Genomic DNA, 22,692 nt, shown 5'->3' with positions numbered 1-22,692 from the left:
CCCCCCCCCCCCCAATCCATCCATCTTTCCATCCCTGCCAAAAGGCATGGCCTGCAAGATCGATTCAGGGGATGATCGTTCAGGATCCACCTGAGAGACGGAATCCAGGCTTCCCCTCTTGCTGGGGATGCAGCTGCTTCTCCACACCAGTATTCAGAAAAGGACATCAAGTAGGACAGTTGATTTTTTTAAAAGGTTTTGTTTTTAAACATACATTTGTACATTTTGTTACAAAACTGCAGAGCTACAATTTGATTTAAAATCACTTTTTGGTCAGCAAACATTGTGAAATCTGTATTTACATTGCTTTCTGTTAGTGACTCCCGATTTTTCTTTATAACATTACACACTCAAATAAGACATAGCTTAAGATAAATATATTAGTAAATAAATATTCTGAGAACATCTTTCCATAAATGAAATGTGCTGCTATACATACAGAATAGAAACAAGTTGTTTTCTACCATTAAAAACAATACAACTGGTAATGAAGAAGAGCCCTTTAACCATCTTACAAACCTTTACAGTACATTTTATACAAAACAGTTTAAGTGCTACAGACATCTCATTTTCTTAAAAAAAAAAGTTTATTTGAAAATAGTGCCTCACAAGCCCATCATAGTGGCAATAATTACTTTGATAAAAAGGCCTTTTAGAATTAAAATATACATTGTACTGACCATTATAAAAATTTGTCCTGAAGGGATGCCCAATAGACAACATGAAACTACTTTTTCTCTAAAAGATAGATAATGAACACACAAAAAAGTTTGGGGAGGTGGGCAGGGGGGGTCAAAGAGAGCTCAAGTTGGTGTTCATCACATTGTGTCGAGGAAGCTCCAACTTCTGCCAATAGCTTACTTCTAGACTTTCACTTTCATGGATGCTTATCAACCAGAAGGTTAGGGCAAGGTTAGGACTGGTCGCCCACTCATCCAGAAGGGTAGGGGGGTTCTCTGTAGTCCTTTGAGTGTCATCTCTGCATCTGTGCAAAGATTTTGGAAGTTTGGGAAGAAAGGCAGCATGTCTCCTTGAACAGCAAGGCCCGTGCTGCTCTATAGCTTCAGGTCTGGACAGAATTAACCATACAGACCCAAGAAAAGAATCACAGCTCTTGTACTGTGTGCCAGGTATATGATAAGAGTTAAAATGTAAGTGAGCCGGAAGGACTACAAAATGCCAAGTGTTAAAAGCATCCACACTGAATATGTACCAATCCTAGTGAGCAATTCAGAGCCTGCAGCCCATATATACCGTAGGACCCCAGCACAAGACTGTGTCCCCAACATTAAGCTGCAATAGGGCCAATTTTCAGTAATGCATTTATTTTCAGAAATGAAAAATGAGAGAAGAAATGGGGATTGAAAACATCTGCAAGGTTAATTGCTCTTATTTCTATCTTCAACCCCCAAAGCCAAAAACAGATATGGGAAGAGTTTGCCTTCCCCCCTCCACCCCCAGCCCCCCATCGTAGTTCTTCCCTCTACCCGAGACAAGGAGGATGTTTCCCTTCTGGTGATATCATCTACACTGGATCCAGGAAGCCAGCTATAACTTGCAACCTTGTAAAAGCTTCTTCCCCAGGTATCTACAAAGACCAGGCACCACCACGGGGGCTCCTTAAAAAGTATGTGTGGTAGGAGCAAGAGTGGGAAAAGGCACTAAAGTAGCAAGTGCTGGCTACTAAGCTTGAGTGGGGGAGGGGGACCGGTGCACTGAGGCCATCAGGATTGAGAAATACCAGCTGTGCCAGAAAAAGCTGCTTAGCATCTAGGAACCCCTCCCTCGCCTCCAGTTGCAAACCCAAGCAGGAACTGCACAAGGGAACACCAACTTAGAGCAAATTCTTGAGACGCAGTGCTCCACCTTGTGAGTTAAAACACTCCATTCTCCAGCCAAGGAGAACTGGAAAACACATCTGGGAATCACAATCCCCAGAACAGAGGTGCAGCGAATTTTGATATAGTAACTAGGCAACTGGATGGATCTTAAGAATCTGGCCTTTTGGTGCCTAGGAAATCACTTCTGGAGGTGCTGCTCAGAGAGATGATGCAACCACTAAAATATTTTATGTAGGACTTGGAGAAAACTTCACTAGGCAGAAGCCTTAGAAAATACAAATGGAAAACATTTATGATAGAAGTGGAATAGATGGAAACTGTTGTCAGAAAAGACGTCCAGTTTCACGGTCCTCTGACTGAAGTAAATAACCAGAAAGGGAAGCAGAAATAGAAGTAAAATATATTTTACATATTGGTGATGAGAAGGAAGATTTCTGAAGCAGTAAGAGAAGCCTTAATAAAGGTGGGACAGGAGGGCTTCCTGCTTGAGGCTAGCTACTCTAACCAGCCTCCTCCGCATGATCAGAAGCCACAAAGGCAGGGCTGCCGAAGGGAAAACACACAATATAAGCATGGGCACAAGCACACACTGTTAGAATGAGAAGGACCAAAGCTCAGAAAGGAATTTCATCATGTCACTCTCATACAATAAACTACTAATTGTGAAATCTTTTCATTGTAAAATCCCCTTTTTCATAAACTGGGCAGAAAATGAAAAGTTCAGTAAGTACCTTTGCTAATCCTGACTCATTAACAAATTAAACCCGAGGAGGGGGGAATCCAGGCAACTTCTTTCTTTTAAACAAAAAAGCCCTCCACCCAACTATCCAGGCAGGCACACAGAGGAACAGGAACAGCATCCCAGATGCCAAACATGGCAGTGGTCGCGGTCTCAGCCGCATGGGGGGCAGGAGGCCTTAGGGAACCACGTGGCTGTGGCTGCAGCAGCCGGAAGGGCTGTTTCCATAGGAAACTATTAATAAGGGGAAGGAAACGGCAACACGTTTGGACCCCCAGGGGCGACTGGGAGGGACCTCAGCCAAAGGTCTCGACCCTGGGCAGGCTGGCGAGCGGATGGGCGCAGGGCTCGGGCAGAGCCCACGGCAACTGCAGAATCGGGGCAGACAGAAGGCACTGTTGCAACTGGGCCTCCTCTGGGGCTTAGGGAGAGGTCTGTTTTCCTGCATGAAGAGGCAGGCAGCCTCCGCCCCTCGGACTCCATTTATTTCAAAGTGCCATTTCATTTCTAAGGCAGGCGGGATGACCTGACGCAGCAGCAGGAGGAGGGCACCAGGCTATGCAACTGGGCCTCTTGTCCCCAGGCGGCAGCCGTGGGGGATTCTGTGGTCTGCCAAGGACGCCCTGCACTGCCTGAGTTTCTCGGGATCACTCCCGAGAAACTCCTGTCGTGTGTCAACACAAGCAAAAGAAGGCTTTGAAGTCCAGCAGAAGCACAGCTGCCCCAAGACCATCCTCTTCTTATTAGTTCCCAGCCTGACACCACCCTGGGGAACAGCAGCCCGAAAAAATGAAACTGTTCTTGAGCACTTCTCCAAGCATCCCCTCTCCTAGCCCCTTCAGGTCAAAGCTCAGATCTTGTGCTGGTCCAGCACCAAATGCGAGCAGCTGCTCTCCAGGCCATCCCCACTGCCGCCGATACTGCTCTGAGACTCAAGGAAGCCCAAACGTGGCTAAAACAAGCCTGGATCGGCCCCCTGCAGCTCTTGGGAGGCATTTGGCCAGCTTGGCTGAACAAAGGCATCCCCCTTCCCTCCCTGCTCCACCCACCTCGCCTGCAGCCAAGATGGCGCTGCTGACTTACCCAAAGTCTGAGGGCCTTCTCCAGCAGCCACGGCCTCCAAACAACCTTGCGGAGGGCTGGAAAAGAGCCCGCAGGACTCCTCCAGCGGGAAGCCCACCATGGGCGGGCATGACCCTTCTTGCCGTATCTCTCCTGGCTCGCCAAATGCCTTCATGGGCGTCCCCTGGGCCTGGCTGGGGGCTGTTGTTCCACATGGTGTCTCCCAAGGGCTGCTGCCGCTATAGCAATCTACTGGCAGGGCCAGCTCGGAATCCTGGACTTCGGGAATAATGGCAATGCACTGGCCCGTCTCACGCAGGCCCGGATAGCAGCCCGGCAAGGGGTCTTCTGCACACACATACCGAACATTCACCGCACAGTCTTCCGTGTAACGGCCTGGCCAGATGGGGCTACTGCTGGCCACCCGCTTCTCTTCGTAGAAGTAACAGGGCAAGGCTTCACGAGGGACCCCCTGTGTCCTAATGCTGACCATGCCCTGACTTCTCCTTGTCTGGGGCTCTCGCAAAGAGCCACCCCCTGTCCAAAGTGGCGTGCTCTGAAGTAGCATGGTGCTGCCGCCACCAGCTGCCCTACTTGGCAATTCCCTTGGGGCAGCAGGTACTTCCAAGCAGCAGCCACACGCTTGGTCACAAGGCTCCCTCCCAGTCTGACCTGTCTCTCCAGTGGTCTCAGGGAGCAGCCGTGGGCCTCCTCGCTCAGAGAGGGTGCAGGCCTGTTCCTTCTGCTCCAGCGAAGAGCGGCTACTGCTGCTGCTACTGCTGTAATTCATTTCAAGGCTGCAGTCAGATAGCTGGTCCCTTGCTGCAGCAGCTGGCCCAGACTGGCTGTTGTCTGCCACCAGGTGCAGCGCAGAGGAACCTTCCAGAAGCATCATCTCCCCATGGAGGACCCTGCTTTTTTCTCCGCTCCGGCAGGGGCTTTTGCTGCGGTAGATGTAGGGGTCGTAGTCGCTACTCAGCGAGCTGCGGAAAGTGGAGCAGCTCCCGTAGATCCCCTGGTTGCTGACCTCTGTGCAGTCCACCATGGAGTCGTTGGAGGAGCAGTGGCACCGGCCAGAGCGGCCACCGCCACTGCTACTGCTGTCACTGCCAGGACCATCGGCCAAGTAGCCGCTGCAGATCGAGCGGTGGCCACGGTAACAGCTGAAGCCAGAAGCACTGCCACTCTCTGGCTGGGAGGATGGGGCTACATGGACCGCAGGGGGGAAGAGCCTGTGGCTGCCGAGAGGCTGGAAGGCACGGGGGAGGCCCTTGGCAGCCACGTGGAGGGGGAACTGTCCACTCTGTGGCGGCTCAGGGTAACTGAGGCCCTGGAAGTAGTAGTGCTGAAACATGGTCTCGTACTGGGAGAAGCAAGCCGGCTTGGAGAAAGGGTCCCCGCTGAACTTCGGCCTCTGGAAAGGATGAGGCATTGTACAGGGCTGGCGTTCGGCTGTGCCCAGGTGAGGCTCCAGGTGCAGGATGGGCGGGTAGCTCCGTAAGAAGGCCGGGGCCTCTCCATGCCGATCAACCGTCAAGACGGTGATGGGGTTCCCGTGAGGGTCCATGCTGGTGCGCGTGGGGTAGGCGGTGACGTGACCACCTCTGTGTGCTCGGCCAGGGAAGTGGACAGGCAGGATCATGCGCTGCTGCTGCTGCTGCTGCTGCTGCTGCTGCTGCCGGCTGTGTAACTGGCTGGCCGTCTCCTCACACACCAGGCTGGCGTTTCCCTTCTTTTGCTCTGCATGTAAAAGAAGAGGGGGCTGTTCAACCAAACTTGGAGAGAGTCGACTCCAGTTCCCCAGAGGCAAACACTGCCTGCCAGCCAAGAGCCCGTCTACCAGTGGTGGATGAGCCTTTGGCCGTTCAGACCGCCGCCCTTTCCTTCAAGGACACGGCCGAGGGTAGCTCCAGCAACTCACCAATGATGTTGTGACGGCAGTGGGGGCAAGTGTGATGCTGCAGAAGCCAAGGATCCACACACTTCCTGTGGAACCGGTGGGTGCAGGGAATCACACGCAGCTCCTGCAGGAGCAACATCACAGCTGAAAGGCTCCTGCCCAGTTTCTTCACACAACTTGCTGTGAGCTTGCCAGGCAAGTGCTGCCCAGAACACACACCACTTAGCTTGCCCAGGTGAGAGGAAGGTGCCCAAAGGGATAGGGGGAGTAGGTGAGGCCTCTCCTTATACCCAGACGGCTCAGCAAGCGGCAATCCCTCACTGTGAGTCCCACCCGATGGAGCAGGGACATGAGCCACCCCGGTTGGCTGATCTTGCCCAAGCCATCCAGAAATACAGAAAAGGCTAAAAAGACTTGTACTGAACAGCCTCCTCCGGTGCCTCACCTCCCCATCCAGGTACTTCTCCAAGCAAATAGCGCAGTCCGAGGCAGAGCCGTTGCTGAGCGTGTCCAGGGCACCGCAGCTGCCTTCGCAGGGCCCTTTCAGCTTGGATTTGAACTTCCACGTCTCCATCTTTTCCAGCGCCTGCACAGCCAGCCTGTTCATAGAGCTCTGCGACCAGAGATAACGCGGTGAGGCTGCCGATGGCCAGCGGCACCAACTCTTAGCCTCAGCCTCAGAGGGCAACCAGGGCCAGCCTGGCTCAGGTGGCCAACTCACTGCCGTATTCCGGCAAGCCTGGAACGGACTAGTGAAGCAACAACTTTTCCTAGTTGGTGCCCCGCAGACGTCTAGGCTACAGCTTCCATATCTTATTACATTTTCCAGGTTGCCTGGAGCTAATGGTCCAGCCCCAAATATCCGAGGCCATCCTGCAAGGCTGTTGTTTAGGACAGCAGATAATGCTGCCCAGAAACCTCCAGCTGAGATTTCAGGTGGCACTGAAGGGAGAGGGGGAGGTGGAGGGGGAGAAAAAGGAAAAGACCAGGTTGAAGGGGTCTGTCTGGCTCTTACCTGGCTGCGACGCTGCTTCAATTTGATCTTGATGAGAAGAACCAGGCAAACCAGAGAGACCACCACAAAAAAGGCAAGGAAAATCCCCATGTCAAAGTATTCGGTGGGTTGCTTTGGAGCCGGGGGTGGAGGAAGCAGGAGATAAAAGAGGCAGATTAGATTTCCCACCTCAGATTTCTGAATTGGTTACCTGAGACTAGGGTAGAACCATCTGGTGCCCAGAGACTGCTCGGCTAAAAATCCCTCCCAGCAAAGCTGGGTTTCCCAAATGTCGCTGCTTCTCACAGCAAGTACAAAAACGCTAGGGTTAAATGAGTTCTGGGGAAGAAGCTGCACCTGTAGGACTACAGCCCTGGAGCAGAGCAGAAGCTTCCTTAGAGGTGGTGCCAGACAACCCATCTAATGCCAGGCCAAAGAGATTTACATTTTGAAAGGGAACTAGGCATTCCAAAATCTTACTTCTCTGAGTTCCTCCTCTGGGCATATTTGAAAACACATCTTTGTTCGTAGTTAGTCATCCTCCATTTCAGCTGCTCTTTTCTCCATCAAAGCCTGGGCAGGCAGTTTGGTTGACAAACTTTCTGAATATCCATCATCATAAGATTTGGTAAAGCCTCTGCCCACTCACCCAACCCTGTAGGTCCACTGACCCCCAAAATCTGGTAAACATCAAACCTCCCTTGACCACTTCTGCTGGCTTTAGAGTGATCACAGCCTCCTTTGGGAATCCAGAGACCTGCCTACCTGCCTTTTCTAACTCTTCCCTTTGCCACAATGAGCAATTGTTCATCGTTGTCTGGATTCTCTTTGGATTTTCTTAAAAGCACCACAACCTGAATAGTGTCTTAATGGCCCTCAGGGAGAAAATACTCTTTAAAGAACTGTTCCACTAGACCGGAGGCCAGAAAGTCCAGGGGCGCCTCAGAGCCTGTCAGAGGAGCTAGAGCTAAGGGTCATCAAATGACCTACCAGAACCCCTCCCCCCTACAAATAGGGGAGGCAATGACCGCAAGCTGGATGTGGAAACTTAAAGAAGGTAAGAGGCAGTCTGGTCACTTAACTGGACCAGCCCTGCCCTGAGGACTTACTGGTGGTGGACGGTGCTGGATTCTGGCCCGCGCCACTTTCTGTTTGTTAACAATGTTCATCAGCTTGACTGCATCTGCCCCCTTCACATAAACAACTGGTCTTTTCAATGGGTCCTCCAAGCCCTGATTCAGCTGCAAGAAAGGAGACACCTTTGTGAATGCCTTTGTCCCCAATGTCTTTCTGCTGGGCAGGAACCCAAAGGAGACACACTCTCCACCCCCTCCCTCTCCCAATCAGCAGAGCCTTTAGGACTACGTGGGCAGAGGAGTCCAGAGCTGCCATTGGTACAAAAAGCAAAGCTGGGCTCCTGAGAGGGGTGCTCTAAACCGGACCAATTCAAACTGCTCTTTATGGCCCAGCAGCAGAAAATCTCAGGCATACGTGCCGAAACAGATTTGCCTGACCATGCAACCCTGCACACGGGGCTAGCTGTTCTCCCTCTTTCCAAAGTTCATGGAGGGGGGGGGGGGGTTAGACAATAGGCTTCCTCTGGGGTCAGCAACCATTTTATGGAACCCTGATTCTATTCGATAGGTCAAAGCAGGTCCTTGTTATTTAGGGTTCTTTACCCAAGTGGGCACCAATAATATGTGAGAATCTTTACTGAATATTTTTCATTACTGCTGCTGATGCTTAAAGTGTTGGCTTTCCTGTACCCTCTGTTCCCATGCTTATATATATATATATATATTTAATTTAATTTAATTTAATAATTTAATTTATATACCGCCCTTCTCCCGTAGGACTCAGGGCGGTGCACAGCATATTAAAACAGACAAACAAAATACATCAAAGAACAAAAAAACCCCATAAAACCAAATTAAAAGCCAAATATTAGCCAAATATATATATATATATATATATAGAGAGAGAGAGAGAGATCGATCACAAACTGCATACCTGATCAATGGCATCTGGGTTTTCGGACACATCAAAAATGACAGCTGTGGCTCCTCTTTGAACTGCCCGCTTGGCCTACAAAGCAGAGGGGAAGAGGACCTAAGATCAGCACCCTGCCTCCCTTCCTCCCTCCCTTCCTTTCTTCAACACAACATAAAGGCTGGAGGGGAGGAGAAAAGGAGTCAGTGGGAAGGGGGCCGAATCAGAAGTAATGAAGTGCCCCCAAAGCATATAGACCAGTGGTTCTCAACCTGTGGGTCGGGACCCCATTTGGGGTCGATCGACCATTTCACGGGGGTCGCCAAGCAAGGCTGTCCGCCATTTTTTTTGTCTGCCATTTTTTTTGTCCGCCATTTTTTTCCCCTTTTCCGGTGGGTGTCATGGCCCTTGGGCTGGGCCAGCTGGTGGTTGGCCTGCTCCATCTCTGCCGCTTGCCAGCTACGCCTCGGCCGGCGCAGGGGGCGGAACCACGCATGCGCAGCGCTCCCGGGCAGGGAAAGTCCTCGACTTACGACCGGTTGGGTAGTCCTTGACTTACGACCGGTTTAGTCCTTGACTTACGACCGGTTTAGTCCTTGACTTACGACCGGTTTAGTCCTCGACTTACGACCGGTTGGGGTCGCGGCATTAAAAAGGTTGAGAACCACTGATATAGACTCTTCACAGCTCCCTCCACCAGCACATACTCCCTACATTCTCCGCCTGCTACCATTTACGGTCACCAGAGGGCAACCTTGAGCCAAGGAAGCCTTCCTTGCTTCTTCCCCTTCTGGTAATTTGGAATTGGGGGTGGTGATCCAGAGCCCCCCAGGAAAAAAAGAGCTGTCTTACCCTGATCAGGAAAGAGTTCATGAGTAGGGCCAAACACTTTAGACAATGACGGCCGGCACATCATTTGAGGCCAACAGGCCTCCCATCCCACCTGGATCCTGAGCCAGATTCTAGCCTCCCCGCCCCTCCCTTTTAATTCCTTAAGGAGTCTCCAGCTCTGATCTGCAGAGTGGGTCTCATTCAGTGCTGCAGACCCTCAGTCACCTCTGAAGGCCACCCAGCATTTTGTCTGTTGTGGAAGAGGCCCAGCCTTTCGGCATTCTGCCTGCTTCAAAGGGTGCTGAGCCACTGGATGTTGCAGTTGGAAGGACCCTCCCCTTGGGACAGGCAAGCTTCTCGGCTTCCACTGTTCTTGCCCACCCCCAAGGGGGCGGCGCATGGACTTTCTTAGTGCCTGGTTCAGGAAATGACACCCCTACACCCCACGGGCCTCAGTTCAGGACTGGCAGCAGCCTGGAGGATGGGGCTCCGCTCCAGCATTCCCCAGGACTCCGGTCTCCGGAGCTTAGCTGCAGCTTGGCCTGACCTTCCAGGTTTCCCTGGCAGGAGATCAAAGCGGCCAAGCCACAAACATACCAGAGCAGGAGGCAGCCTCCCAGCTCCTCCTCCTCCTTCCCAGCAGAGGGCAGGGTGGGAAACCTGCCTGCCCCCCAGGAGGGAAAGAAACCCCTCTCCCCAAGCAAAACAAGTAGAGCCATTAAGCAGAATAAGAGAATCACAGAGTTGGAAGGGACCTTGGAGGTCTTCTAGTCCAGCCCCCCTGCTCAAGCAGGGGACCCCATGCCATTCCGGACAAATGGCTGTCCAATCTCTTCTTAATCCTCTGAGCCCTCCTTCTCTGCCTGTACCAAGGTCTCTCAAGGTGGCTCAAGATGCAGGGAGGGCGTGGGACAAGCAAGGCTTTTGACTTTCGGGGCAGTGGGCAGCTTAGGAGCCAAGGCGAGTGGCTCATTCTAAGTACATCTCCAAAAGCCAAGCTGTCCTGGCTCAGCTGTCCTCCAAAGGGTCTTTGTTAAAACAAACCTATTACAAATTCTAGGACACCCGAACACTGGCCAATTTGCACCGGTTCTACAAGGCTGAAACTTGGGGTGTTGTGACTGATGCAAAACTGAGTCCCTACAGAAGCTGCAGGGTCAAAAAGAGTAGAAAGCTGCTCTGGACCAAGTCCTAAACCACCACACCACTTGTGTTTTTTTTTCCCCCAGCCAGGACCCGATGGCAAGGCTTGCAACATGCTACAAGGGAAGTGCTGTGCCCTCCTTACCTTGCCCAGAACAGTGAGGCAGGGTTTTGGTTCCAGGTCAGGCTGCTCCAGCTTCACAACTCCAACCCAGCCATATTCATATAAGTCTTCTTCATCATTGCTGTTGCAGAGTCCCAATGGATGCATCTAAGAAAAGAGGAGAGAGCTTCTGTGAAAATGCACCTCAAAATCCCACTGACAGCTCTTTTCCTGCAGGACCGCATGAAGACTGAAGAACTTATGCAAGATGTCTGCTTGCTTGCTGAACTCATCCACAGAACTGGCATCAGAGCGGCCCCAAAGTCCCCGATAAGAAGCAAAAGGGAATTACCGATGCTTCCACTCAGGAGTTTGCTGCAAAGACTCTATCTTGAAGCCACCGCACAAACTAGCTTTGAAGGAAAATAGAATGATTAATCAGTGAAACAGTTTGCCTCCCAGAGCTGTGTATGCCCCATTGCTGAAGGTTTTCAAGAAAATATTTGTCCAAGCCTTGGACAAAGGTTGGGCTAGAAGGACTCCGAGTCCCTTCCAGCCCTAGGATTCTTATGGCGATTTCTCCCTCACGAAATTAAGGCAAAGGCCAAACCTACAGACTTTTAATGTCTTGAATGAGCATTCACAGAAGGTGTGTCCCAAAGCACCTGCCTTGGGACAGAGTTGCAGGCGGAAGAGTTGTGCTTGGCGGGTCGAGGGCTGGGGTCAGAGGCAGCCTGACCTCTCCCTTCTCCTCTAACGGCTGGTCTCTTTGGGCACTTTGGGCACAGAAATTTCTGAAACAATCCCAGATTGTTTCTGCTTATACATCCCTATTGCCACATTTGCAAGCAAAGCAATAACTGGGATCAATCTTAATTTCTTAATTTCCAGAAAGGACGGCTCCACTTCTTTTCCTTCCTTCTTGTAATTTTGCTTTGCTATCTAAAGCAACCTTGATTACAGTGGCTAATAGCAGGTTGTCCATCCACACGGTTATATTGAATCAGAGAGGCTTCTCCGCAGGGTTGGTGTCTTCAGTGCTGCCTTTGTGTGTAGCCAACCAACATTCAAATTACCTTTCCTTTGACCAATGCTTTTGGATCAGTGTGTCATCCCTTCCAGAGACACAACCATTACTTTTGTTCTCTACTTACACTTTCCTTCTCATTCTCATTCCTTGGCATAAGGTTAATTTTTCAGATGGTTCTTGAGTACCCCAAACAATTTTTCACATTCAAACACCAGTATGATGTCATCAGAGCCACCCAGGTGGCATTCAGTTTATAAATGCAGCCACCAATCCTAAATTGCAAGGATTCTTTCAGTCCATTTAACTGGCAGGTGGTTTTGCGTAAAAAGTAAGATATACTCAAAGATGTTTTAATTTCCAAATCAGTGATTCTCAACATTTTGGATGACTGAAGACCCGTAAGAGCTTTCGTTTATGTGAGCTAGAACTATCAATATTTATTGTTTTAGAAATTAAACTGAAACATTTCAAAATATGTATTTATTTGACTTTGCAGACCCCTTGAAAGAGCCTCAGGGACCTCCGGGGGTCCCCAGATGACACCCTGCTCTGAACAGTGAACTCTAACCCTTCTAAAATTGAAACCATGAAATAACTACATCTGAGTTCCAATAACTATCAATACACAGGAAACGGCTCAAATTAATATATTTTCCATATCTTTTTTTCAGTCAGCCACAAAAGCTAAGCTGAGAGCTAGGTTTTGAGCCAATTCCAAGAAATTCTGCCTAAGGGATAATTTGAAGGAAAGGGAGGAAATGCACAACCAAACTGGCTTGAAAACCATTCTTATCCCTGCCCTGAGCATTAAACGAGGAGGGTCGAACCAGCTAAGGCCACCGGTCACTTTCGATACCAGCTTTGAGCTTTGGATCTGGGACAGGCATACAATTCCTTCCTCGCCTGGCTTCACAGATTAATCACATACCCTCACACACACCTCCCAATCTCACCAGCAGTACCACTGGGGTTGTCATCTTCCTACACCTCTCCCCCCAAAAAAACATAACCAAAACATCAGACAACATGCTTCTAATTTCCACCTATATCGCCCTGGATAATCCCAGCAGTTTTGTCTGCCCATCAGTAAACAGTCATCAAGAATACTGCTCTAAGCCCTCAGAAAACCCATTCGGTTAGAAAAAGGAGTCATTTGCTCTGAAAAGGGCACACCGAACAATTCACAGGCCATCCTGAAATGTACAGGTCAAAGGGCTTAAGGAAATGTAATTGAAGATCACAAGATTTCCAAAGGCTTAAAGTACAGTAACTTCAGAAAGGACACACAACTTAGACATCAGCCAAAATCTAGGTCCAGACTGCCTTGTCCTTTGGATGGTGATACCCCCAGGCACATATGCCATATGTAGGGGGGGGGGGCTTGCTCTCCTGTTTGACGAGCAAGTCTTTGCAGATCAGACTGCAAAAAATGGGAAAGCCCCCTGGACAGGCACCCGCAACCACTGTCCACGCCCCCATACCCTTATTCCCCAAAGTCCACTAATGGCACAGAAGATGGAATCAGGCTCCAAGAATTAAGGAAAGGTTATGTGGGCTTCTCAGGTGGCAACGAAAGATTCTCTCCAGGTTATGCTCAAATACCTGTTGTTTTTAACAGATTCCAGAATTTAAATTTAGCACGGGAAACAAACACTTGGAGATATGGCCTGGTAGATGTTTGTTATTCTTTTTTTCTGTATATTCTGCCAAAATATGTTCAAACCATTAATAAAACTGAATTACATGCCACCAGGAGGCCAGGATAGCCCTCCTGGTGGCATGCTTTCCAGAGTATGCACACCTGCTGTGACCTGGGTAATGTCCCCTCTTCACAAGGAGACCCCCCCCCCATTCTGCAGTTTGCCAGGTGGAAGAATCCTGTTATGCTGGATGGGGGGGAAGGAGGTAGAAGGCACCCAACACCGCAGCAAGAAGATGCAGGAGACACAAATTTGAGCTGAGGGTCCAAATCAAGACATTTAAACCTTTATTTCTAGGGGCACACTTGCTTCGCCTTAGAAGGCAGGACTGCAGATGCCTGACATAAGTGCGCCAGAAGCAAACTTGGGCCAGAACCTCACCTAGACTATTCCCTTGCAGGTCCAGCCAGGGTCACAGAAGGAAAAGGCTTCCTCTGTGGGCTGCCGGTGACTTGGGTGCCTGGCAGGTACTCCCTCCTCCCTGCCCCCCTCCGGAGCAAACAAGGATGTCTTTGTCTCTCCCTTTCAAAATCCAGAAACCAGTCTCACAAGCTGCCGTGATTGCATCAGGCAGGGAGCGCGCTCTGTATCATTCTGCCTTCCTGGCTTTGAAGCGCCCCGGCCACAGTGGCGGACGGCTTTGATCCTTCCAGGGCAAAGAAGTGGGAGGAGAGCTGATAGCATCTCCTCTGCCTTGGGTACATTTGGGGCCCTGCACCCCAGGAGCAGCAGCAGCAGCAGCAGCACCCATTCCTGCTGGCCAAGTCTGGGCCAAATCAAGCTTAGACAGGAGCTCATCACCAGGCCTGGACACTCATGGCCCAACTGTGGCCAGAAAACACCTCCCCACCCGGCAGCTCTCTTTCTCTGCCCCCACCCCCACCCCCCAGCCACAGCCGAGATAGGAAGGAAGAAGCAGACTGGCCTGAGCCCAGAGTTCCAGTCTGTGGGAAGGGCAGGGAATCTTCCTCGAGAGAGGGGTGTGTGTGTGTGTGTGTGTGTGTGTGTGTGTGTGTGTGTGTGTGTATTCCAGGGTACTTTGCTCTCCTCCAGTCAGATGACTCCAGACTTCCACAATGGCTGCTGAACCAATGAACCAGGATCATAGGCCGAGCAGTGCTTTGGACTCAGGTTTGGTAAAAGTGCAAAGCTTTACCACGCAACCTGTTTTGCGATGAAACAAAGTAGCCACATTTGTTTTCAAGATGGTGCAGCTGAAGCAGGACCTGTACAGCAACCGCTCTTGCAGAGTGATGCTGGAGTCAGGATTTGTAATCCCACACATTCTGAAGCAGCTCTTCTGGACCAGACCCAAAGAACTAAATGATCATATGGAAATAAGTACTTATACACAAACTGCAGAATTACTGAAAAGCTATAGACTGAACTATGAGCAAGCTTCTCTAGTGGGACAATTGTTTCTCTACTTAGGAGCCTTTGAGCTTTAAGCTTTACATACCTGACATATTTCCATTCCTCAGTTTAGACAACAGAGCATATAAGCACAACGTGGGCTCTTCACATGCAGCCTAATATGTTCCTCACTCGTTCCTCATATCAGAGGCCTTACAAATTCCATCCGGCCTGCTGGGGAGTTCAAGGACGCCCCCTTCTGATCTCCAGGCAGAGACGGCTACTGAAACAGGAGGAGGACCAGCTCAGAAGAGTTGCAATGGGTCTGCCTGGGGAAGAAGGCAGAAATTCCCTCCAGATGCCCGACTAGAACAAGTAAACCTCTCAGCTACTCAAGGCAGATGAGGGCGGTGAGGCAAGAAGGGCTTTAATCTCTCCAACGTGGACCCAGATCATGGCAGCCATTTGCTGTTATTGCTCTGACTTCCCCACAATGGCTGAAAGCCACAGTTTTGCTCAGTCACGAGGAACCTGCTCCCCACTCCATTCCTCCCTTCCATCTCCCTCCCTCAATTCGCAGCGCCCCCTCTTACCCCCCCAGAACCACCCCCAGCAAGGGGGATGGAGCACCCAATGGTCAGACTTTGCTGTTCCACTCATGACTTGCTTTTGTTACCTTTTGAATCAAACCAACTGCCCATTGTCCAAATCAAACTTTTCCTGAAAGTACCTACCAGATGAAGCTTTAATTAAAAACCTGCAAAAGAACTGCTGGACTGCCCAAAAAAACTGGCCCTCAAAATCAGTTCTTCTCCAACAAAGAATAACAAGCCAGTATCACTCATGGAAGCCAACAACGTGGCCCATTGGAAATTCCTCACTGCTGTTCTGAGGAACAGCACTGTCTTGTGGTGCTGGGTGACAAGTCATGAGGGAGCTGGAGTGCCCCAGCCAAAGAAGCTCAGCCAATACCGGATGCCTGGATGATGCCAGCAAGCGGGGCAGAGAACCCACATGGGTTGGGCCAACAAGTTTGAAGGCCCAGGAGGACGCTCACTGACAGGCCAAGCCATTCCTTGCACCACAAGAGACCCTGCCACAAATCCCAACAAAGCCCTGGGGTCTAAACCTCATCAAGAATCAGAGCAGAAGCCAGATCTTCCCCAGAGACCTGCACCCATGAGAAGTGGGGGCAAGCAGACTGGCTACCAGAAGCGCTCCATGCTCCATCCGAAGGAGCCTTGCCCCCTCCCACCGATGGACTCCCCGGCCAGTCCAGACACAAGGAGAGAGGGAGCTGGAGGAAGGAAGCCGTGGCTGTCTGTGGTGCTTTGGGGTGGGTCAGCCTCTGGCTCAGTCCTGCCATCACGTTAGCCAGGGCCAAGGGGGGAGGCAGCCGGGAGTCCAGTTCAGTCCAGATTTTCCCCTTATCCACCTCTGACTACACTTCAAAGCGGGAGTATATTTTTGTACAGCCCAGCAAGGAGAGCAATGAGCCAGCTGCTTGCAAAGCACAGGGAGGAGTTAACCCTTTGAACGCAGGCATCTTCCACCACTGCCAACAGGGGCTAGGCTAGGGAGAAGGAAAAGAGGGAAGGCAGCTGGGGAGCCTCCAAAGAGCCACCCATGGTGTGGCTGAAAAGCCGCCAAGCTGACTGCCCACCCTGTCACTAGGCTCAAACAGCTTGGTGTGGTGCTTCAGGAATTCAGCTTGGTGACTAAGGCGAACCCCGGTTCCTGCAGAAGCCCTCTAAATAGTCAGGCTGGCTAGAGGTCCAGAGAAGGCACCTGTTCCAAGAACACTCCGTGGGTCCTGTGCTGGAGCCCTCTGGCTGTGCATTTGTTGCCCACCTCACCATCAGATGGGCGATTGGTAAAGGTTCCGGACCCCACAGAACAATCCGGGAGAGCCCCTGTGTGTCAGACTCATCTTGAGGGGAAGGGATAAGCCCTTCCAGTCCAGAGCCAAAGTGGTGCTCCACACTAACTTGTGCCAAGTGGAAGGCAGAGAGGACACAAGCAAGAGGCCTGGCAGGATTCCTCCTCCAGAAGGGGAGGTCACATCTCCATTCACTAGAAGGCCAAGGGGCGCTGGTGGTCCAGAGGAAGCCCAAGGATCATATACTATGGTCCCATTGCCCCCCACATATGCAGCCCTCTGCCCTCCACTGACAACCACACCAAGGACCAAGCTGACAGCAGAAAGTCACCCAGGAATTAGCTCATCAGTGAGAAGAAGATGCCTTTCTGGAAAGCAGAAGCGGGCAGTGCAGGGAGCAAAATCAAGGACAAAAGTTGGCACCAGAAGAACACCTCCCAACAGGTCCTGTCCTTCCTTAACTTGTGGAACTGGAGAGCTGAGAGAGGCCACTTCCCACCAACTATCTGTACCGTACTCAGAAATTCCTTGTCTGCATTCTGGGGCCACGGGGAACAGGGACCATCCCCTTCAGTGTAACATTCTTTTGGCCTTTTGAAGTGCACTGCATTTTCCCCTCGGTCTTGTCTTCCAAGGCTAAGCATGGCCGGCTCCTTCACTCTCCCTTCACAGGTCTATTTCTAATCCCCTGCTCTTCTTCTCTGCCTTTCGCTAAACTGGGGGCAGTTTGCCCAATTCTTTTTACAGCATGACATCCAGAACTTGAACTGTGGTCTAATCAAAGCAGAAATGATTGCTATTGTTGTTATTATTATTAAAATGATTTATTCCCACCTCAATTTGGGGGAAATCCAGCTGATTTTAGAGATATTAAAACATAAAAGTAATATTAGATTGCAAGAATAATCATCAAAATCTATCAATTAGTATAGGTACAGTTGTTTCCACAGCTGGTATTACTTCCCATTATTTGGAAACCAAACTTAAGGTTGTTGCTGTTATGGTTGCACAATTGTTAAAAGGTCAAATAGTCCCAATCCAGAATATGCCTCTGTCCCCAGCGCACTGGCCCCAGAATTTGCAAATCTATTCACACCATTAGGGAAACAGATCCCACACCCATGCCCTCAGGGCTCGGCTTAATTAAGAGGTTTGTGCAGCTCATGGACCAGATACTCATCCTTGTGAAAGGGGTAACACTCCCCTCCTCCCCTGCCCACTACTGAAGGGAGCAAAAATGCCATTGAGCTGTCCTGGGATGTTTACATCTATCAGATGGCTGTAGGTGGCTCTGGGGTAAGGTTCAGGCATCAGGTGCAGCACCACTCTAGGCACAAACTTCCCAGAACCCCTGTGCTCAGGATGCTTATCACTTCGGTCCATAAGGAAACCATTTTGACAAGACTTATCCAGCACCCCACCCACCCACGTGTGGAGTAACAGTGCATCCAGTAGCTTCAAAGATTCAAGGTGAAGAACTTTAGAAATCCCTGCCTTTGGATACAATCCCAGAAAAGGTGTCCTACAATTACAGCTGCATCCATAATGTGTGCTCTGGATCTCCCAGCGAAGATGCTGCCACAGTAGATCTGCCTCACCGCTACTGGCACAGCTGGCTCTTTTACTAGGCATTGCCCATCCTTCTGTCCCGAAGGGCAGCTTACCCCATCCTCTTAACTTCTACCACCACCAATGCACCCTTTGAGAAACAAAAGGCTCAACTCAACAATCTCACTTGTGGAATCATCACAAGCCCCAGTGTGAAGCTCATGCTGCTACTGTGACAGAATATCCCACTTCACGTAGCCAACAAGAATGTGAAAAGCCGCCTTCTCTCACACACATCAGCCAGAGCACTCAGATCAGTGTCGGAGACCTGTCTGAGCGGCTTCGTCATCAGAACCAATGGAAATGGTGACAAGAAGCCAGGAGGAGGGTGAGGGTGATGGGAGGCAGCACCCTGCACCCCAAATCTGAAGCACCATTCACAGGAGGCACCCAGGCACTTTCCCCCTTCATTCTCTCCTGCTCTGCAATGCTCCCCACTTGAATCTTGGAATTGTACCGTTGGCTGCCCTCTTTGGCACTGCAGATGATCAGAGCTCTGAGATTGCTCTGTACGTCAGTAGCATTGACCAAAATTATCATTTATGTAGGGAATGAAAATGACACTAGGATACCTGGCCCACAGCTAAAAAGTGGGAAGGAGAGACACACACACTACAGAGTCTAGGTGACACTGGGTTTTTCTATGACTTCCTGAGCCACAAATCCTGACTTGCAAACAGCAATGGTCGGGTTCACCCAGTGTATAAGCCAAAGCCAAACCAACAACATTTTGGCTTCGCTAAAGGGAACTCTGAAGCATGTGCCCAGCCATGTTTCAATGCTCCTACTCCATAACAAGCTGATGGAAAGCTGAAATTAAATTTTCTCAATATCTCTCCTACCTCACAGCTGCTGGGGAAAAGAAGATGGATGACTTCCCAATTCAAGCCACCCTGAGCCTCTTAGAGCAGAAAAAGGTGCCCCCTCTCCTACCCCACACCAGGAGGGGGTCTCTTCCCTGGCACCTCAATTAGAGCAGCCAGGACTCCTGCTGTGCTGCCAGCCACCTTCCTTGTGTCGATGCCTCTTTAAGGGCAGCCTCCATCTCCTGGGTGTCCTCAGTAAGAGTCTGGCCTAGTGTGCAGACCTCTGCCCTCAGAGTAGGCCTAATTAGCCCCAACATTCGCCTGTGCAACTGATGAAGCCTCTGCTCAAGCGGTCAGAAACATCAGCCCCTTTCTTAACCAAGCCCAAAGCTGCAGCCCCTACAGAAGGGGCCCTCTGAAAAACCCCAGACTAGATTTAGGCAGCCGTGTTACTACAACGCAGAGGGGCTAATCTCAGGCCTTACTACCCCACTGTATTCAAACACAGCCGCATTCGCATTTGTAGAGGACATATAGTTTTGAGAAAGCCTCTTGCCTTATTTTCATTCCTGCCTCGGCTTCCATTTTCCACAGTGCCCAAAATAAACAATGTATCCACAAAGGCTTCAAGATGAAAGAAAGAACTTCAGTTACAGTATAAAGAAGTACAGGCTGGAGTGATCTGAGGCTGCCTATAAATATGCAAGATCAAAGCTGGTCCTGTTAAATTAAAAATGCTGTCACACAGATAGGAACTAGCCTCTAGCACTGCCAGCTTCAACATGTGAGCCTCTGATCTGAGGCAGAGAGAAAAAAAAGGGGGGGAGGCTGAGCACCCCTAGAAGCTGCATTCACCAAAAGCAAAGGAGGAGGAGGAGGAAAAAGGTTCACCAGTAGCAGCCGAGTTTTAATAAGGCGATTACACGTTTTTCATGCAAATTGTTAGAACTAACCGGCAGCCTCTGGGCTCTGCGGGGATACTGCAGGGAAACACTTCTTCCTAATCCAGCACCTCTCAAAACTGGAGCAGCCCTGATGAAGCAGTCTCTGCGCAGTAACTTCCACCGCAAACCTTTCCTCTACAGATCTGACTTCAACACACCACACACACACAGAGAGCCCATGTTTCCTACTCCCAGGGGAAAAGGTTGATCACGCGAGGGCAAATGTTGCCCATCATCGCTCGGGAGCGGGAATCGTCACCGCATCACCGCTTACATCCTGGGCCGTCCCCAGCGCGCCTCGCTTCTCTGGAATGGAGCCCACAAACACACACGCAACTCCCGGGTTCCTAACCCGAAGCCCACGTTCAGCCAGGATGGCTATCCGTGCAGAGCAGCAACCACCCGCGGCCTGCCCGCGGTCTTACGCAGCCACACTGGCCCCATCTTCTGGGTTCCGGACTCCCGAAGGCGATCCGTGGCTCAAAGGGGGGTCCCAAAGCGGCCTCTTCAGCCCACCCGCGGTTAAAGAGCAGCGGCAGCCCCCGCGATCCCGTTCAGGCAGAGGAGCTGCCTTCCTGGATCGGGCTCCAGGGCTCCGGCCAGACCCCCGGGGAGGGCCGAGCGAGCCGGGACCGTTGCTCCAGGGCAGCCTGCGCGACCCTCGGGGGTCCAAGAACCGCCTTCTCCCGAAACGCCCCAAGTCGGCGGAAAGCGCCGGGGCGGTCGCCGAGGAGCTGTCGTTCCTGCCCGGGCGCCACGCGGACTCCGGGCCTGCGCGCTCTGCAGATGCTCAGAGGCCGCCGCCGTCCCACCCAAAGCCGTTTTGCGCCGCCGCCGCTCACCTGCACGATCTCGCCCTCGGCGCTGAGCGTGGCCCCGGCGCGGGAGAAGCGGCCCTGCAGCCCCGTGGTGTAAGTGGTGTAGTCGCCGCCGGGGCTGGACTCGAAGAGCACCACCTCCACGAAGGCCGCCTCCCGGCCCAGCGCCGCCGCCGCCGCCGCCGCCGCCAGCGCCACCACCAGCAGCGGCCCCGGGCCCGGCCTNGGCCCGGCCTCATCGCGCCGGCGGGCCCCCCGCGCCGGCCCCGGGCAGCGGTGGCGAGGGGGGCGCCAGGCCGGGATCGCGCATCGCTCCGCAGGTGCCGCCGGGCCTCTCTACGCCGCCGGGCGGCTTCTCCTCCTGCCCGGCCTCCGCCTCGGCCTCGCGTCGTCTCCCGGCGGCGGCGGGGCGGCGGGCTGGCGGCAGCTCCCTCCTCCTCCTCCTCCTCCTCCTCCCGGCCCAGCCGCCGCGTCCCTTTCATCCGCTCCACGTGACGGGGCTGCGCTATCCCCGCCTCCGGCCGGGCCCGACCCGCCTCGCCGCCGCCCCCTGGCCGGGCAGCGCGGGACCTGGCGAGTAGCTTCGTCTGGGCGGGGCTGGGGGACCCGAAGCTTCGGCCGGCCCGAAAAGTGTGAACGTGGGGGTTGCGTCTCCCGGCAGGGCTCCTCCGGAGTGAGGGGGATCTGGCGGTGGAAACCCAGCTTGCAGCCGGCGGCCGATGGCTGCCTAGAAAGCCGGGCAGGAAGGCAGTTTTCGGGGCAGCGCCTCCTGGCCTCGCCTCGCCGCCTCCTGCCAAAGGGCTCCGGTCTGAGCGGTAGCGTCAGCGTTGGAGGAGACCCCCGGTCTTCTTCCGCAATTGGAGAGAGAGAGGGGGGGGGGAGCTTGCTCGCCGCAGGGCGCGGCCCCGTGGACATTCCAGGGGAGCCACTTCAAGGGTTTGGAATATAGAGAAAACGGGGAGCGGGGAGCCCAGAAAGGGATGGAGCCGTCCTGGCGGGCGGCCTTTCTTGACCGGTTTGCCCAGCGGCCGACTTAAGCGCGGAACGGGGGCCCGGTGTGGTTCTCCGCTCTTAGCAGCGGAATTTGCAGGCTCCCGGAGCGGCCCCTCGCGGCGCCCCTTATCCGCCAGCAGGCGGGACACCGGGCTGCAGACTTCCTGAGACCGAGGGCCCCGGAGGCGGAAGTCCAGCGCCGGACCCGCAGACTCCTCCGGGCGCCCGAGGAGCGCTGGCCTCTGCGCCATCAAACCCAAAGGAAGTCGAGGGGAAGAAAGGTCTGCGGGCGGCTTGTGACCTTACACCAATTCGGTTCGCCCCCCCCCCGGAGTCCTCTGCTCCCTCTGCTGGTGGCTGAAAATCGAGGCCTGCCGGCGGAGAAGCCGCTCAGGTTGCGCGTCGGATACGGCCCTGTCACCCTCTTGTTCTGCCCCCTTCCCTCGGGCGGCTCTGTAGGCTCCCGCCCGGAGTACCTTAAAACGGGGCGGGCTGTAAATACGTGGAGGAAATATCAGACAGATAGGCGGATAACCTACCAGGGAGCAACGGCTCTTTCTAGAGAAGCCGGGTAGTGCCCGTGCGGCGGTGCCCGCCAAGGGAAGTGCGATTAGTGGTGTTCAACTGCTTCAAGCAACCAGCGTTGGCTGCAACGTATCTTCTGCTCTGGGGCTGCAAGATTCCCCGGTCCGTTTAGATTTTGCATGTTTGAAAATCTTCTTTGAAACACCGTAAGTGGCGGGTCAAGTATAGCAAACTAGAGTTCATAGGTGTTTTCAATAAAATAGTCTGAAAACGCTGGATTAGAATTTAGAGGAATCGCTGCTTTTGAAGCGGGGACTACTCTCCAAGGATCCGCCGTCCATTTCAGACAAAGCGGGTCTCCGATGGCCGAGGGCCAGAAACTGGCGACCGCCAAGGCTTAAGGCCCCTGCCGATCATCTCTCGCTCGCCCGCCC

General features: G+C 52.4%; 1 protein-coding gene across 1 annotated transcript; it reads right to left on the bottom strand.

The window, feature by feature from the left end:
• Positions 1-2,758: 2,758 nt before the first annotated feature.
• On the bottom strand, positions 2,759-20,944 carry ZNRF3 (zinc and ring finger 3). Its single transcript, XM_015815778.2, has 9 exons — positions 20,765-20,944; positions 10,645-10,770; positions 8,547-8,621; positions 7,646-7,777; positions 6,558-6,668; positions 5,988-6,155; positions 5,564-5,666; positions 3,664-5,382; positions 2,759-2,814 (listed from the first exon to the last, which is right to left on the bottom strand). The coding sequence occupies exons 2-9, from the start codon at positions 10,768-10,770 to the stop codon at positions 2,759-2,761; spliced, it is 2,490 nt and encodes an 829-aa protein (XP_015671264.2). The 5' UTR covers positions 20,765-20,944.
• Between the last annotated feature and the right edge of the window lie 1,748 nt (positions 20,945-22,692).

This window comes from Protobothrops mucrosquamatus, unplaced genomic scaffold, assembly GCF_001527695.2.
Source record: "Protobothrops mucrosquamatus isolate PMUCROS unplaced genomic scaffold, P.Mucros_1.0 scaffold374, whole genome shotgun sequence".
Classification (NCBI taxonomy): domain Eukaryota; kingdom Metazoa; phylum Chordata; class Lepidosauria; order Squamata; family Viperidae; genus Protobothrops; species Protobothrops mucrosquamatus.
Note: the sequence above shows the minus strand (reverse complement) of the source record. Positions and strands in the feature narration are given on the sequence as shown.